The 16,114-nt window shown below is 38.7% G+C and overlaps 2 protein-coding genes across 2 annotated transcripts; one reads left to right on the top strand and one right to left on the bottom strand.

The window, feature by feature from the left end:
• Window positions 1–412: 412 nt before the first annotated feature.
• LOC119896392 (aminopeptidase N-like) lies at window positions 413–11,713 on the top strand. The gene is made up of 12 exons (XM_038709827.1): window positions 413–511; window positions 672–820; window positions 2,694–2,773; window positions 2,931–3,064; window positions 4,012–4,067; window positions 4,226–4,373; window positions 4,583–4,671; window positions 5,331–5,441; window positions 6,117–6,284; window positions 6,475–6,615; window positions 8,753–8,816; window positions 10,787–11,713. The coding sequence occupies exons 1-12, from the start codon at window positions 446–448 to the stop codon at window positions 10,931–10,933; spliced, it is 1,353 nt and encodes a 450-aa protein (XP_038565755.1). The 5' UTR covers window positions 413–445; the 3' UTR covers window positions 10,934–11,713.
• LOC119896393 (arpin-like) lies at window positions 11,711–15,240 on the bottom strand. The gene is made up of 3 exons (XM_038709828.1): window positions 14,877–15,240; window positions 13,293–13,456; window positions 11,711–12,506 (listed from the first exon to the last, which is right to left on the bottom strand). Exons 1-3 carry the CDS (start codon window positions 15,028–15,030, stop codon window positions 12,498–12,500), a joined length of 327 nt encoding a protein of 108 aa, XP_038565756.1. The 5' UTR covers window positions 15,031–15,240; the 3' UTR covers window positions 11,711–12,497.
• Window positions 15,241–16,114: the final 874 nt, after the last annotated feature.

Here is a 16,114-nt window from a genome sequence, read left to right as displayed (position 1 = left end):
AATAATATATATTTATATTGTATTAGCAGGGTAGTGCAGCGTTGCAGTGGTACAGTAAGGTAAGTTACTTTGTACCTACAATTCAGGCACATTAGTTACGTCCTGTTAGTGCCATAAAATGTTCATTAGAACATCCAAAAGCAGCACAAAAGTCTGGCATTCTCTTTTATTTGAACTGTCCAGATCTTCGCTACAAACTCCAAGGGAGCAGTCAGGTGCAGGACTGAGTAATACAGACGTTAGCCAGAGACTTATGGAAAACTGGGCCTAAACATTTATTTCATCATCACATCGTCTTTGGATTTGCTGCTGGCAGCTGTGATTGGAAATTTTTGTCCAGCTTTCAATGTAAATTTTGGATGCAAAATTTCCACCTGAATAATTATTTTGAAGCAGGATGAACCTGTGTTAACTATAACCTCTCTCTCTCTGTTGTTGTGTTTAGATGTATCTGTCTGACTTTAAGTATAAAAACACTGACCAGAATGACCTCTGGGAATACATACAAAAGGTAAACTTAGATAATCTTAGATTTTGTCAGTTTATTTTACGTCATATTTTTGCCGCATGTCTTGTTTAATAAAACAATACATGTCATAGTCTGAATAATTATTGATCAGATTATGGTATGTATATCATAAAATATTAACTGACTTGTGCCATGTTTGCAGGCTGTAAATGACGATAGTGGTCACACCAACGTTGCTGAACTGATGGGTACCTGGGTCAACCAAATTGGCTATCCTGTCATCACTATCAACACAACCAATGGAGAAATCTATCAGAAGCAGTTCCTTTTCAATGACTCATCCGAATCTATGTATGTGCTACACAGTTTTTAAAGCTGAGGGCAATAATGTTAATGATATGAGTCAACATGTCTCAGATTCTAGAGATTTCTCATTCACACTGATTTTCCTAATAACAGAATTATACAATAGACCAGTGTCTTTACATTTATGAAAATGCTAATTTATTAATCTTATTGAGTAAGAATAAGTACATATTTAGAACACATAGATTTACATCTTTAGCATGAAAGGAAACGATGGAAGAAATCACAACAGCAAAGGAAAGAAAGAACTATATGATTGGTGTATTTATCGATTTTTAAAAGCAATATAGTTCATCATGACATATTACACATGCATACTCCAAATTACATACATTTGATATTAGTGGGATAGGTTATAAATGGTTAAATAGATTTTTACAGATAGCTGTTAGTAGATCGGAATGTAGGAAGGTTAAATGTGGAGTTCTACTGGGTCCTACACTTTCCCATTATGTAAAATCGATATTTTTAAATGAACAATGGATCAAATGACTATATGTAATGTGAAAGGTGTTGTTCACATTCATGAACCCACAGAAAATTATTACCCAACTCTGCAGTTCCCTCAGCTTTACAGAGCTCTTGTGTGTCTTTCAGCTCATGGTTTTGGTTTCCCAGCACGCAATGTTTTTGGTTCAGTCTCACCGCTCTCATCCGCGATGTTTCTAAAGGCAGCAGGCGACTGCTTTCAGTGTAGAAACTCTAAATAAAACCCCCGTACACTACCTGTCCAGCACTAAACAGCAGGTGGACAAAGTTAGTGACTAGCTTGTTTATGTAGTGGAGAATTTAGCTTTGCATGTACGTATCAGGTGGACAGAAACATGACTCAGAATGCTAATGAATAGATTCACACACAATGAACATATAAATAGGCAACTGATTGCTAATTATCCATAACAACTTTATAAGTTCATAATATTACAATAATATGCCAAGTGGCCAATATAATAATGTTTGTAATATTTTCCCATTTTAGATTAAACAGAACAATAGTTTTTGGTCAACATGAGACACCAGTGTGAAGGATTGTGTCAAAGTTCCCATTCTGTTTGTCAACAGTTTAGATGGGGTTGTCACTTGTAATACTGAACAATGCAAACCCTTGGTAGAAATTGTGAGCAAATGTATTATGGGAAGAAATTCTGCTCAAAAACTGGTTCCGGAATAATGACTTCCTCCATCGGACATTTTACATCTTGGGTGTGACTGCAACCCATTCGGGCTAGATTAGAGAAGATCCTTTGCCTTCTATCCAAAGGCCAAAGTTGGATCATAAAATCTGTCCTTCAACCACTTTACAGTGTCTACCTCCCTTTGAGAATAGTTGTCATCAAATAATTAAAGAGTCCATTTCTTGTGTCTGTTTCAGTTGGCAAAATACAGTAAGTTACTGCATCACTGTCACCTTGTTAACCAAGTATTTCACTGCCAGGCCTGCATGAAAACACTGCAGACGATTACTGTAAATTATACCTTTGGCCATGTGGAGTGTTTTGAAACAATGTTTTGTAACTATGTGCTCCATAACACATGTCATAGGGAGTTGCACAATAATTAAACCTGTTTAAGTTGCTTCGGTCATATCCATACCATAATAGCTCTGGACTCTGGCATGATGATATTGCAGACATCTGTTTTTATAAAGGAGACTAGATTTCACACTCCATTTACAGATTACCGTGCCTTTGTCACTTTTTACTAAAAAGGCTTCTTGATTGTTAGATTGTTATTTTGACTCTTCCTCCCTCGCTGTATAGATGCTGAATAACCATTTCCTAGATCCTGAGCATCCTAACCATCTCTTAACATGTGCTTATTATACACTGTTCTTTGTCTATTTTTTCTGCCTGTTTAGTCTTTGGTGGCACATCCCAATCACAGTCATGTCAGATACATCTGAACCGTCTTCTGAATGGTTGACAAGCAGCGAAATAGGTAACAGAAAATACAACACAGAGCTTTGGAATTTTTGGACCAGATGACCAGATACACAAGATAACCTTTTCTTAGTTATGGTTTTTATTTGTCTTTATACTATGCCTACTTTATACTAGGCCTATTGGCATTTGACCAATATTTGTCCTTTGAACAGAAAAGAAAGAAAAATTCATTTCTAAGAGTGGAGAGTGGATCCTGGCAAATGTCAACTGTACTGGATACTACAGAGTCAATTACAACCCAGAGAACTGGCAACGCCTCCTGAATCAGCTAGAGACAAATCCAAAAGTGAGTACTGAGCCAAATAATGAGTTAGCAAATCACAGAGAAGAGCTAAAACCAACCTCTACATATTGTTAATTTGTTCTCTTGTCTTGTCTGTTGTTAACACACTTCCTTGGTTGTTAATTTAGTCTTATGTTACTATTAACAACTAGACAGTGGACACACTTTTGGTTTGTAGTGTTTCTAGCAAGGTAGGCTGTTCTAGTTTAGACAGTAAACCTGGATTGAGTGCGGCCAGTTGGAGCCAAAAAAAACACTGTAGTGATCATTCTGCTCTGTGTACTCACAACAGAGGGAGAAAAATATTTAATATAAATCTTGCACCATCTTGTATCATCACCAAAACTCACAATGGCAGCTGAATTGTGTGGCTAAAAGAAACCAGACTACTTAGAGCCTTTGCCCTGATTATGAACTACAGGAATTATGTTGACTCCAAAATGTGTACCTGATTTCTTGAACTTGACTCTTTCCAAGTGCTAATTACCACAAACAATTCTATGTGCTGTCATAGACATCCATTAGACAAAAAAAGAACCAAATTCACCGACAGAACTAGCCCGGCCCCTTTTAAAAAGATGGTTTCCCTAAAGTGGCGGGCCAACTGCCTGACAGTCTTAGCCATCCCTTGAGCCACTGTGTTAACACAACTAAAAGACACTTGACCATGGAATTACATGGCACCTTGAAACAGGTCTTTTAGAAATTACTAATGCAGAAACAAATCATAAACTCACATTGTTGGGTTAATATCTGATTTTAAAAACTTATACGTTCAATGTAATAAATAGAAATTGATTTGGTTCAATGTCTTATTTTGCATTTTCCCCTATGGCACTCAAGTCATCATTTCCTGCTCTAATGCTTTGCTGTTGGTAAATTAGTCTTCATGCTTGGAATCTTCGTAAACTGAAATGTTAACTGTCCCTCATCTTGCGCTTGTTTTTCAGCGAATCCCACTGATGAACAGAGGGCAGCTCATTGATGATGCTTTTAACTTGGCGAGGTGATAACTTGGATTCAGTACATTCAGACTGCTACAAATCAATTTTCTGTCTGTTAAGTGTGTTGTGATTCTGTAATCGTAATGTGTCATACCTGAAAAAAACATGACTGAAACAAGGTCACGCTCATCTTACCAAATCCAATATCTGTATTCCTCAGGGCCAAACTTGTCAACGTGACTCTAGCTCTGAATTCAACCCGCTTCCTTCGGAATGAGACAGCGTACCTTCCCTGGGAATCAGCAGTCAGGAACCTTGACTACTTTGTCCTCATGTTTGACCGCTCCGAGGTGTATGGACCCATGCAGGCATGTGTTGTTCCTTCTTATCTTGTGACATTCAAAGTGAAATATGTATCTTGCTTTATTACATTACTAACTAAACTGACCTGTGTTGGATGGAGAAGGTGGATTTAACAGACTAAATTTGATTTCCTGCTGGTATCAATGTGCAGTAAAAATGTAATATTGCTGCGTGTGTTCCTGAAATTCCACTGTAAAGCTGATTCTTCCTGCAGATGTACCTCCGGGAACAGGTTAAGGGCCTCTACAACTTCTTCAGGAACTACACAGATAATTCAGAAGTCCCAAATGACCACTCCTTACAGTAAGGAAAGATGAATTTTACTGATCCATTGGGGATAATATAATTTAATGCGCAACAGATTCTCACATTTGCTGTTTACACTCACTGTCCAGTCCACGAGTGCCAATGCAGAGCAGATATGTGTGTTTGCATTCTTCACATCAGTTACAGATATGCTAGTGACAGAGGTGTAGTGCGGACTGCTAATATCGCAAATTAATGAATTAATCAAATTCACATTTAACAACACTGTCAATACTGTGAAATACCATTAATTAAAATTAACAATGAATCAAATAACTAAAATGAAAGGTGTCGCTTATAGCGACAACCCCCCCCCCCAAATTTTTTCTCTTGCTCCCATTCCCACTCTTTTTATTCAACTGATAACTTATATACCCAAGTTCAATCAACTCATACATGTCTGACAAAAGTCTCAAATAGGCAACACAATGAATTAATACAAGTTTAACTTCTGAAGACTCATATAGTTGAGTTCAGGTTTCACAACTTGTTAGAGTTTGTCAGAGAAAATAATCTTAACTCAGGTTGCCCTTGCTAGCTTTTTCAACGCTTTCAATGGCATCTCTCAGTCTTCTTCAGAATGCATAACATTATATTTAATGTCATTTAATACCTGTAAACTTATTATATACCATGAAATTGTGCTTAATTCCAAGACACAACCAGATCACCGCCATAGAAGTGGCGTGCTCCAATGGACTCCCAGAATGCATAGAGATGGCTACAAAGATGTATGCCACCTGGATGAACAGTAACAACACCAACAAGTATGGACACTACTGGATAAGTATATATCATTTGGAATTTGAATTATCTCAAACATGGCACATGATCTTATTGGTTTCTCCCACAAAATGGTCTCGCTGTAATAGCTTTCAATGTATTCTGTGGTGTTACTCTCCAGGATTTAGTAAGGGTAGGTGTCATTTAATCACTTTTTATCACATGTGATTGTGTGTGAGGCTGTTGTTTCCACTCTGCAATGTGGTTCTTGTCTTTAAAGTTGCTCCTGTTATGATTTTAATGCTAAGATGCGCTCTAATCCTAAATCACACACAGGGAAGGCCATGGCGAACATGATCCTGTTCCTGCTCTTTGAGGATGTGTTTGCCAAAACAAACCTCCAGTTACAGTTACTTTTACTTACCTTTCGGAATCAGTAAAATTTTCAGGGGCAACTTTAAAATAGAGGGACATTGACTCTTCAATAAATGTGTATACTGTTATATGCTCATTACCTCTACACATGCATGGACTGCATGAAACTGTGTTAATGCATTCACACTTGCATTTGTATGCGAATGAAAATGTTAAGTGTGTCAAATGTGCTGATAGGCAGGAAAATGTAATTTCAACCATCCAGAACAACCAAGAGAACTTGAAAAGGAGACAGTCTTGATGTATGGAAAATAACTTTGTGTATATGTGTGTGTGTGATTCAGCATTCACCCCAACCTGCGTTCTGTAATCTACTGCCAAGCTGTGGCTGCTGGCGGGAAGACAGAGTGGGAGTTTGCCTGGAATAAGTTTCAGAGCTCCAGCGACACCTCAGAGAGAAACCAGCTCCGGAAAGCTCTGTCTTGCACCAGAAAGATCTGGCTGCTCAACAGGTAAAGCCAGCGAACAGATCTAGGATCAAACCAGGATTAAACATCAAGTCCTGATGAATTATTTTTGTGTTATTTTTACTGTGTACATAATGACTCTTCCTTAATTACAGACACACCTGTGATAAGGTGCGTCCCAAACAAGTAGTTTATATTAAGTGAAGCGCTAGTCAGTGCCTTCTTTATCTTTCAGATACCTGGAATACACTCTGAACGCTGAGAAGATACGCCTCATGGATGTTGCTTCCACCATTAACTACATAGCCCAGAACGTGGTGGGGCAGGCACTGGCCTGGAACTTTATCAGAGCACACTGGGAATATGTCAGTTTAGGGTGGGTTGTTATTTGGACTCTATCTACTGCCTCTCATAAACATCCATTTTCTGAGTCATGAAAAAGTATCTGAGATTGTGTAGTTGGGTTTGACCAATATAGACTTGAAAAGGAAGACATGATGCTATGCTGGTTTGAGGTTGATAATGGGCAGTATTTTGCATCAGTGCTAAATTTTGCCAGTTTAATTCATCACAGATTTATAAGGAAATTAGAAGTATTCATGGTTTACCCCAGAACATATGTTTGTCAGGGTGGAGAAGCCAACCTTACACAGCAGTTAGATTTTGAGAACTCTGTGCTTAAACAGAAATGTAATTCTTTTTAGGGTGCACAACTCTTCCACCAATCTTCTTTTTCCCTTGGTGCTGGGTAGGTAGTGTACTTTGGACACAGTTTGTGGTCTGTAAATTCCAAACAATGAGCTAAAACAATGCTCTGTAGAGATGAGGGGAACTTCAGAGTTGTGATAATATTCTGTTTCATTGTAAATCTAAAAAAATATTGCTTTTAGCAGCTTTAAATAAACTTGGCCATTTTGGGAAATATGTGTGCTTGCCACTGAAGCCAAGGTGAGGTGAGAATAATAAATCTTAAAGTTGGACCATCTATGTTTTTATATCAATAGATCCTTTAGCAGTGTGTTAGTGACAAACCTAAAGAGAATTACTATATGACTGTGCAGTTCCCCTCAGCTCTACAGAGCCCTTTAGCTTCTTAAAGCTCATTCTTTAGTGTTTTTCTGTTTGGTTTAGTCTACCACCAACTACATTTCCAGCCACAACAGGAAGAATCCCACTGTACACTAACAGCCCAGCACCAAAAACAGAGAGACAAAGTCAGTACCTAGCTGAAAAAGAAACTCAGACATCTAGCAGGTCAGAGGTGGTGGTCAAAACAGAGATTTAGAAAAATAGAGTGAATATTAGCTTTGCATTTGTCAATTGCCCAGAAGCAAAAGTCATGATTTCTACTGATGTGAAAATGAGCCCTTGTTTCCCTTGACAAATTCATATGGTGATCATTTGTCCCAATGTGTCTTTTCAGCTTACCCCACTGGTCCCAGGTGGAAAAAAATAAAATAAATAATGCTGCTTTAAATCTCTGTGTGTCTAGTCCAGAGATAAATCAGGACACTTTTAGTCTAGCTTAGGCTTGGCTTAGGGTTGCTTAGTAGTATTGATTACATAGCTACATGATAAATAACATGCAATAATCTTTGCAAATATGCTGACAAACATGGGTTCATAGAGCAGTAAAAATATAGTGATGTGACATGATAGTGTTTTTATGTTGGTATAGTCATTGAAGAACGTCCACCACCTCACAGTATCTGTTGTAAAGTTAAAGGCCATTATCAGCCCCACAGTGAATCCATCCATCTAACTCTGAACACTGTATCGGCTTGCTCATGTTTTTCTTGGTTCAACAGCTCTGTCTGATGTCCTGATTTGAAGCCATGATCTGCCAACTGAGAACACAAACGTTTTGTTTTTTTCGTGATTTTTTTATGAACATACTGCTATTTGCTGCCTCGCCAATGAAATCTGAACCTGTTTACAGAGGCCTCTTGACACTGAAGCGAACTGAGGTCCAGTCACTTGAATAAACGAGCACTACCATAAAAGAATATGATAAACAGTGGCTTATAAAAATCTTGCACTGTGTCATCAAGTACAAAGGTCTTCTTATTTAGTGAGTGCTTATCATTAGCTCTCCTTCATAAAATCCCCACTGTTTGTGCCGTTACCAGGAAGCTAAATTGATCTTATCAAAGTTTAAATATACATAACAGACAGGGTTTCATTTCATGAGTACACAGTCACACCTGAGATCTAAATCAAGTAGATAGCGGGTATTAAAAAGGATATTTTAGTAAGTAAACCTGTTGTCTTTCAGAATGTAATCAAATTCATACTTGTTTACAGTATGCAGTTTATTAGGTCCACCAAGCTAAAACTAAGGCAGTTTAATGAACAGTCCTGCAAAGATGAAGGTTACAATATTTAGTTTTTGTTGTATTTCAGAAAGGTCATTTTAGAGGCTTCAGTATGTAGTGCTGTTGAATTTTACTGTGTTACACTAAAAAACTGTTTCAGTTATTTTGTTCAACCTGTCTGTATTTTTCTTCTGCCAGGGATGGAGCGATGCTGATCGAGGGAACGACAAGCAGGTTCTCGACACAATTTGAATTGGATGAGGTAATTAACTGATGTTTCATTAGGTCATAATGATAATACCAGCGTGCAAAGATGTCAAGTGGAAACTCCTGTCTTTCCAGTCACACACCAATAACTGATTTATATTACATTAAGTATCTTGATCCACCCTGATATCATATCAGAAGTCTTTCTTGTCATTGTGAGTTCTATGGATGACAGCGTGTTAGTTTTACCTCTGAGCCAAACCCCCAAATTTCTCTCGCTAGGCCATTTCTTATTTATAGTTTAAATGACAAGGCTGGTTAAATTCTATATTTTTTGTTTCTGTCAACAAATTCCATGAAAAGATGAAATCCATCTATGAATGTATCCTACTAAGTATTGTGTGTGTATCCAAAGCCGCATTTTCCTTATTATTCTGTGTCATAGAGCTCTATTGTTTTTAGCAAATGTTACTCAAATAGTAGTAAAGAGTACATTTTTGTTGGACTATATTCAGCTGTGGATTGATACAAATTTCTGCACTGGTGAGTTGTTACAGCAGCAGTGTTGGATTGAGTCAAAATCAACAACAGTGTGTGTTTATGGTAATGAAGGAACATGTTACTCAGTTCAACAGTGTGACTCACTGATGTGTTTTTAATAGTTTTTGGATAACAATGTAGCTCTATGGCACAGAGGAAGTAGATAAATCAGAGTAATCAGGCTTCGGCTACACAGGCAGTACTTAAGAGTAGGATCAATTTATTTTAGTCTTTCATGTGCATCTGGTTCACAAAGCAATTTGCTTGTACTTCTGAAATACAACCTGCAGGATTTACTTTGCTGTGTATGATTGTAATATACTGTGTTTATAAGAATTAAAGTTTACATTGAATAATTCAGTAAAAATAAACTTTTTCAGTATAGAAGAAAGTAATTAGAAAAGTTTTTGAGACCCCCTCAAAAGTTTAATTTTGGGGGTTATGGGTGGCTGTAAGCCCTTAATTACTGTTGTTATGCTAGCAAGCTTTCCATTCTCACATGGTACATAACATGTGGGCTGTGTCCAAAATCCCCACTCATTCACTACTCCCTACCCTCTATGTATGGAGTTGTATGTAGAGGACTATATAGTGAGCTCACTCGCGTTATTAAAACAAGACTTTCAGACACTATCCTGATCGTTATTTCGGCACCGTTAATTGCGTCATTGCCTTCGGACAATCAGTTTTTTCTATCAGCGCAATGTATGATGGTATATGGCTTGGTTAGTGACCATCGGTTGTTCACTACTTTTCCAAATGCATTCTGGGGTACATTGAGTGGACTATATAGGGTATAATAACTCAAACTACTAACTAACTAACTACAAAATGGTAAGCTAAGCTGGGTAATTTCGGACACAGTCGTGGTCAATTACCACTCGAAATTCTATTTGTTTTTTAAATGGGTCTTTGATTTCTGACAGGAGCAGACAAACGCAGTTTTGTCATTTTTTCAGATGTGTCTGGTTTTATCAGCTGTAGCTAGCTAGCTAATTGAGCTACAGTCAGCTGTGGCTGACTTTTTAACATTTGCAGCTGTTTTCAGACCTTTCCCCTGGTCATGGCTACATGATATCACACTTAATGACTGAGGCTAAAGCTACATTTCCCAGCATGTCATCTCACTAGTTGATGGTCCATGTAGAGGACATTGAAGTTTTTGTAACCTGCAGCACCACGAAATAATGTATTATGAAATGCTCCCTGATCGGGATATTTCCCACTCAGTGACAGGAAAAATATAAATTAATGCCCAGCCTTGTGTTTTAGTATGCTACTGTTGCTTAGCTGCAATGTGCATTCACTAAAGAAACAAGTGGGAGACCTTATCAATGAGTTCCTATCTTATAATTATGACAGAACTATAAGACTCATAGTTCCTCATAACTGTGAGATCAGGCCTCCATTTCTTTTCTTTGGTGAATGCAAAGCACTTACAAAGAAATGCTCTAACATCATTATATCATCTGTGTGTGTGAACAGCTGGATCGTTTTGAGACGGACTATGATCTGGGTCCTGCTACCAGGGCGGTGCAGCAGGCCAAAGAGCAAACCCAAGTCAACATCCAGTGGGTCAACAAGAACAAAGATATTATACTAGAGTGGTTCGAAACAGAAACAGCTTTGTAGAGTGGAAAAAAAGCGTCCATGTTTCAGAGCCTCACAGATCAGCGGTGCTAGCAGTTTTTGATTCTGCAGCTGAGTCCTTGTAAGACTTTCTCCACCAAATCCACTTCAAAAACAAGAACCAATCAAGAGGGAATCTCGCTTTGTCAGGAAAATGGACTAGAGAAATGATCGTAAAATGAGAGATTCAATTTCCTACCAAACAATTTACCAAGCTGAACCGTGACTGTGCAGCACATAAGACTGATACAGAGTAGAGAACTGATTCTACTGTACTGAGTTCATGAGAGAGATGTGCACCTAAGACCAAAGTGAAAATGCAGTGTTTTGTATAGACTCGTGCAATATTTATACAGTATATTCAATGCGAACAGTCAAAGTAACAAGATACTTATGCAGCATAGTCCAACTTTAAAGATAGTTGTATGTTTGAAAAAGATTATAACATATTTACATTTAGAAATCTTGTTCTTGTTGCCCATTATTAAAATAATTTTATGATAAAAACGTTGTGCAATGTTTTTATAGTGGAAAGTGGACTGAAACTTTAATTGGTGATATAAAGCTCCTAGCAAAGGAAAAAATGAATTGCAACAGCTAAAATTTACCAGCATATTGATGCTACCAATTTCCATACCAGCTCAACATTTGCACATGTCAGAGCCAAAGGACAGAACCTGCTCTGTTTGTTGTAATGCCCATATGTGTTGTACTCAAGGAACCAAATTATTCTTGTATGTTGCTGAAATATTTAATAATAAAACTTTGGCATTGTGTTAATCCTGTGTTAAGTCCTTTAATCCAGCATGTATCATTTTGGTTTTACCTGGTCAAAATAATACAGGTCTTATTTAACTTTGGAATGCTATATATAAAAAGATCTTTCTGAATGATTTTACAGTACAAAGGTGACTGTTGTCTGTAAGGTTTAATATGAGTCTTCCACTACACATAAAATCATTTAGATGGCATACTAGCCAAGAAAGAATAATCCCCTGTGATAAATATTACAAGTGCAAGCGGAGCATTTCCAAATACTTCAGTTGTTACACAGAAATAAACTCAAAACTACACTTTAAAATACAGTCTGTCTCTCTAAACAGGACTTAAGTTACAGTATGGAAGTGTGCTGAAAAACAAGAGGGACTGCAATTAATCCCATGTTATGCAGAAATATCACACATATGCACCCTGGATTACACTTGGGACACAAACAGGAAAGAGTAAAAGAACAAGCAAAGAAAGAGAAAAATGCAGAGCTCAAGTTCCAGTCATATAAACATATGGATCTAATCCAAAGAATACAAGACAATGGTAAAGTTTCAAAGACTCAGTCCGCATCACAGCTAACAGCCAGATACACTCTGTGGAGCTGAAAGAGTCTAGTCACATACTGTAGAAGTGACGCAAGGTTTCTGGCCCCAAGGCCACATATGTAAGAGGTTCAGTACCCCAGTGAAATGTCCAATCTAAAGTCAAAGACACAGGAATGGAGCCAAGTTGAAGCAGTTCAATTTGGAGACAAGAACAGGACCAACAGTTCCGGCTGACGGGGGAGTCGGTTTCCTTAATCGTCCTGAGAGAGAAACAAAGTGGGAGAAGTGAGACTTGTCTGGTTTCAGTTTGTCCAAGACATCACCTGCTGTGTATATATTCTAAACATCAGATGGAGCCACAGAGGGATTCTGCCCACTTCCTTGTAGTGCAAATGATAGCTTCTAGCTTGATCCATATCCATTCAAGTATCACGTGTACAAAGAGGTCAAGTTCCTTTACACAGTGCGTATATAATTATGAAAATGAAAAGCTTTCTTTTGCCTTATCTTTAAATGAGAGCAGCACGTGTTGCCTGTCCTGCAGAGAGTTGCAGGGAAGTTCTAAAGTGCAATCCAAATAACTAGGTAGCAGGAGCAAACTTAACCATTAGACAACGTCGGCAACTGCCTGGGCCCCTAAGTAAGAGGGCCCTAAATAGATACAGACACTACATATAATTATGTTAATATTCAAACTTAAATACATAATCTGCAATTACTTAGAAGTGCTTCTTTTACCATACTTTTCTTTAAATGCCTCATTTGTCTTGAGCTAACACTCATCATATGAGTAAATCCAAATCAAATACAAAAAATTATTTGTAAATTTCCAATCCAGGCTACCTCACAGGTATTAAAGTTGCAATGTGGTTACACCGTGTATGATATGGCCAGAATTTTACATTTTTAACATTTTAAAATGTGAAGAAGTAACAGTTGTGAGATGTCTATATTGGGTTGCAAAGATAAAGTTGGCATGCTAACCAGCTAGCCCCAACCCCCCCTTCTGTATATATGCTTGGATTTGATTTGGTAGGTGTCCTTACCCATTCATCCTCCTCTGCTCCCTCTCCTTCTCCTTTGGGCTTCTGAGTGCTGACAGCATCTGCTTTGTTGGCCATAATCATATCTGTCCACGATGCTCCGGCCTTTTCATCTCCAGCAAAGTTACACTTGGTCACTGTGCCACCGTCCACTTTTGCTAAGGAGACTGAAAGCAGAAAAGTAACAAAGTTTATTTATGTAGCACTTTTCAGAAGCAGATGGTACAAAATGCCACAAGACGTACAAATAAATAACATACATACAAATCTCTTTTGTGAAATGACCAGCCCATCTCTCACAGTTGCTGTCTAGCTATGTTGGACAGAGGTGAATTACACTTTGATGGGGCACTAAATGGCACCAAATCTTTCATATTGTTGGCTTGCACATAATTCATAATTTTCTTGATGGGTTCCGATGCCTTTCTTGATGGACACAAGATCTTGATGGATAGCTTTACTTTTTGCTAAACCGTTAACTGTTGCTCACTGAACATTATCTTTGGGTATTATTGTTTTTACACTTGTTAAAGCACTTTGTAACTTGTTTTTGAAAAGTGCTCTATAAATAAAGATTATTATTATTATTATCTGTCTGCATCTGTAGCTAGCCGTGCAGCTAGCAGTCCAATTAGTTGACTCAGCCGTGAGGTGCCAAGAGCCAAACCCAGCAAGAAAACCACTGTACTGTACTCACAGTGGCCAAACTGGCCTCTGTCAGTCTCGGAGGCTGTGTTCAGTATGGTCCGGCTGTCGTGTTTACCCACTGAGAGCTACAACCAGTCCGCACAGAGTCTGCACAATGGGGTAGGGGCATAACATAACAAGTCCCTCCCTTTGTGTTTTTACAGTAATCCCTGTTTTTATATAATGTATCAGATTGTGTCTTTTTTTTCCTGTAGTATAACGGAATACAGTTACTTTTTTTTATCCTAATTGCGTAAATTACTTCCACTCTGTGTATCATGTAGGGCAGTGGTCAGCAATAGGCAGCCCGCCAGAATCGGCCCACCAGCAATGATATCTGGCCCGTGGCCAGATATCATTGCTGGTGGGCCCCATAGGTTTATGAATGCGGATCAAACGCTAGGCGCACACACACTGCAGCATGTGCCTTATTGTGAGCATGTGCAAAAGTGTCCTTATAATCAAGTAAAAATATAGGCAGTTAATTGGAATTGATCTTCCAGTCTTCCTAACGAGTCCCGCACAGTACCTACTGAGCTATACATGCCCGTGAGTATACAAGGATTTGAAATAATTTGACTTTGTTCTGTCCCGCCATCTAATGGCTTGAAAAAAATTTGGCCTGATGCCAGACTTATTTGCCAACCCCTGATGTAGGGACTACAAACTTTCTTTTTGTTAAAAAACCTTGTGTTGTATAATGATATATTAACTTATACAGTGACCTTGCTTATCGGCCTAATTGTTCAGTGGCCCACCAGGAAAACGCGTGTTACTCCCAGTGGTCAGTCCGCCCTTGGCATAGGGGATGCCGTGCATGCAGTGTTTTCTGTTAAATTTTGAATGGTGAAAACATGAAAGTAGCTAAGCAGTAAAAACAGTATGGCAATACAGACTCACATATGAAAGGACTATTCCCTCTGGTCTTCAGCCGCAGGTCCTGTCCTGTTTCCAGCTCTGTTTTATCCATCTCTGACTCTGGGTACCAGAAGGCCCAGGTCCCACTGGGTCGGTACTTATCAGTTATCTTCACCAGCTCATCTTTGTTCACCATCACTGACAGCTGCTCCTCAGATAAACGATCTGACTGCCCCTTAGCTTCCACTTCTGTATGGAAAGAAAATGTGCATAAACCAATGAAGTTTGAAAGAAATTAAAGGTGAAAATGAAGCACGTGCAAATAGAAAAATAGAAGCAAATAAAGAAAACAGCTTCATCAATTTGACAACAGCTGAGCAGAACTTAGTAAAAAGTGCAGCAGAACAACAAAACACAAAGACAGTCAGTCCACATTTGACATGTTGAAAAAGGATTACTTGCAATTTACCCTGTTGGAAAAGAGAAAGTGTCAAATTCTCGCCTGCCACGCGCGGGAGGCCCGGGTTCGATTCCCGGCCAATGCAGCGGCAAGTTTTAACCTTGTCGCATACCAGCTGAAACCACTCAGCTGTGAAGGAAACCCTAACGGCAAGCTTGTACAACGTGATACATCAACAACCGATCACAAATTCCTTGCTTAACTGCAAGCATCGTTACAAGAACAAGGTGCGGGTCCAGCCGAAATCGATTTTATCAGAAGTGGGATTCCCACCAACGCCCCAACGGGAGACTGCAAGTTGAAAGCAGCGCCTTAGTTTGTTCTGTGCCGCTCTGACTTGTTTCAGATGGTTACGTAACTTTCTGAGCCAAAATTTCAATCTTGCCCAAAATGAGACATTGGTTTGACCTCATCGTGGGCCAAGAGGAAAAGTCAAGGGACCACTAAAGTCAGCAGGATTCATCTTCTGCGGAAAACGAATTTCTGTACCAAATTTCCTCAAGGCTTGTTGAGACAGCATGGATAGCGACAACTCTCAAGGTGACTGAGAAAATATGTTTTCAGGGCTTTTAAGGTATGAGGACATGAAACTGGCCAGGTGTGTCTTCATCCTGACTTATTCATTAGGCATTGGAAATTACAGTTTATCCTGAAGGGAAAGTGAATGTGTGCGCCAAACTTCATGACAATACATCCAGTAGTTGTTGAGACATTTCACTCAAAATCACAAAAATCAATCTCATGGGGGCGCCAGAGAAAATACCAGTAACGATTCATTGTGGGGCTAGGGGAAAAGTTAGAGAAACACCATAGTCAGTAT

This window comes from Micropterus salmoides, unplaced genomic scaffold, assembly GCF_014851395.1.
Source record: "Micropterus salmoides isolate LMB-PRFRI ecotype aquatic unplaced genomic scaffold, ASM1485139v1 Ms_hic_scaffold_992, whole genome shotgun sequence".
In the NCBI taxonomy this organism is placed as follows: Eukaryota; Metazoa; Chordata; class Actinopteri; order Centrarchiformes; family Centrarchidae; genus Micropterus; species Micropterus salmoides.
This window is presented reverse-complemented; position numbering and strand designations above follow the sequence as displayed.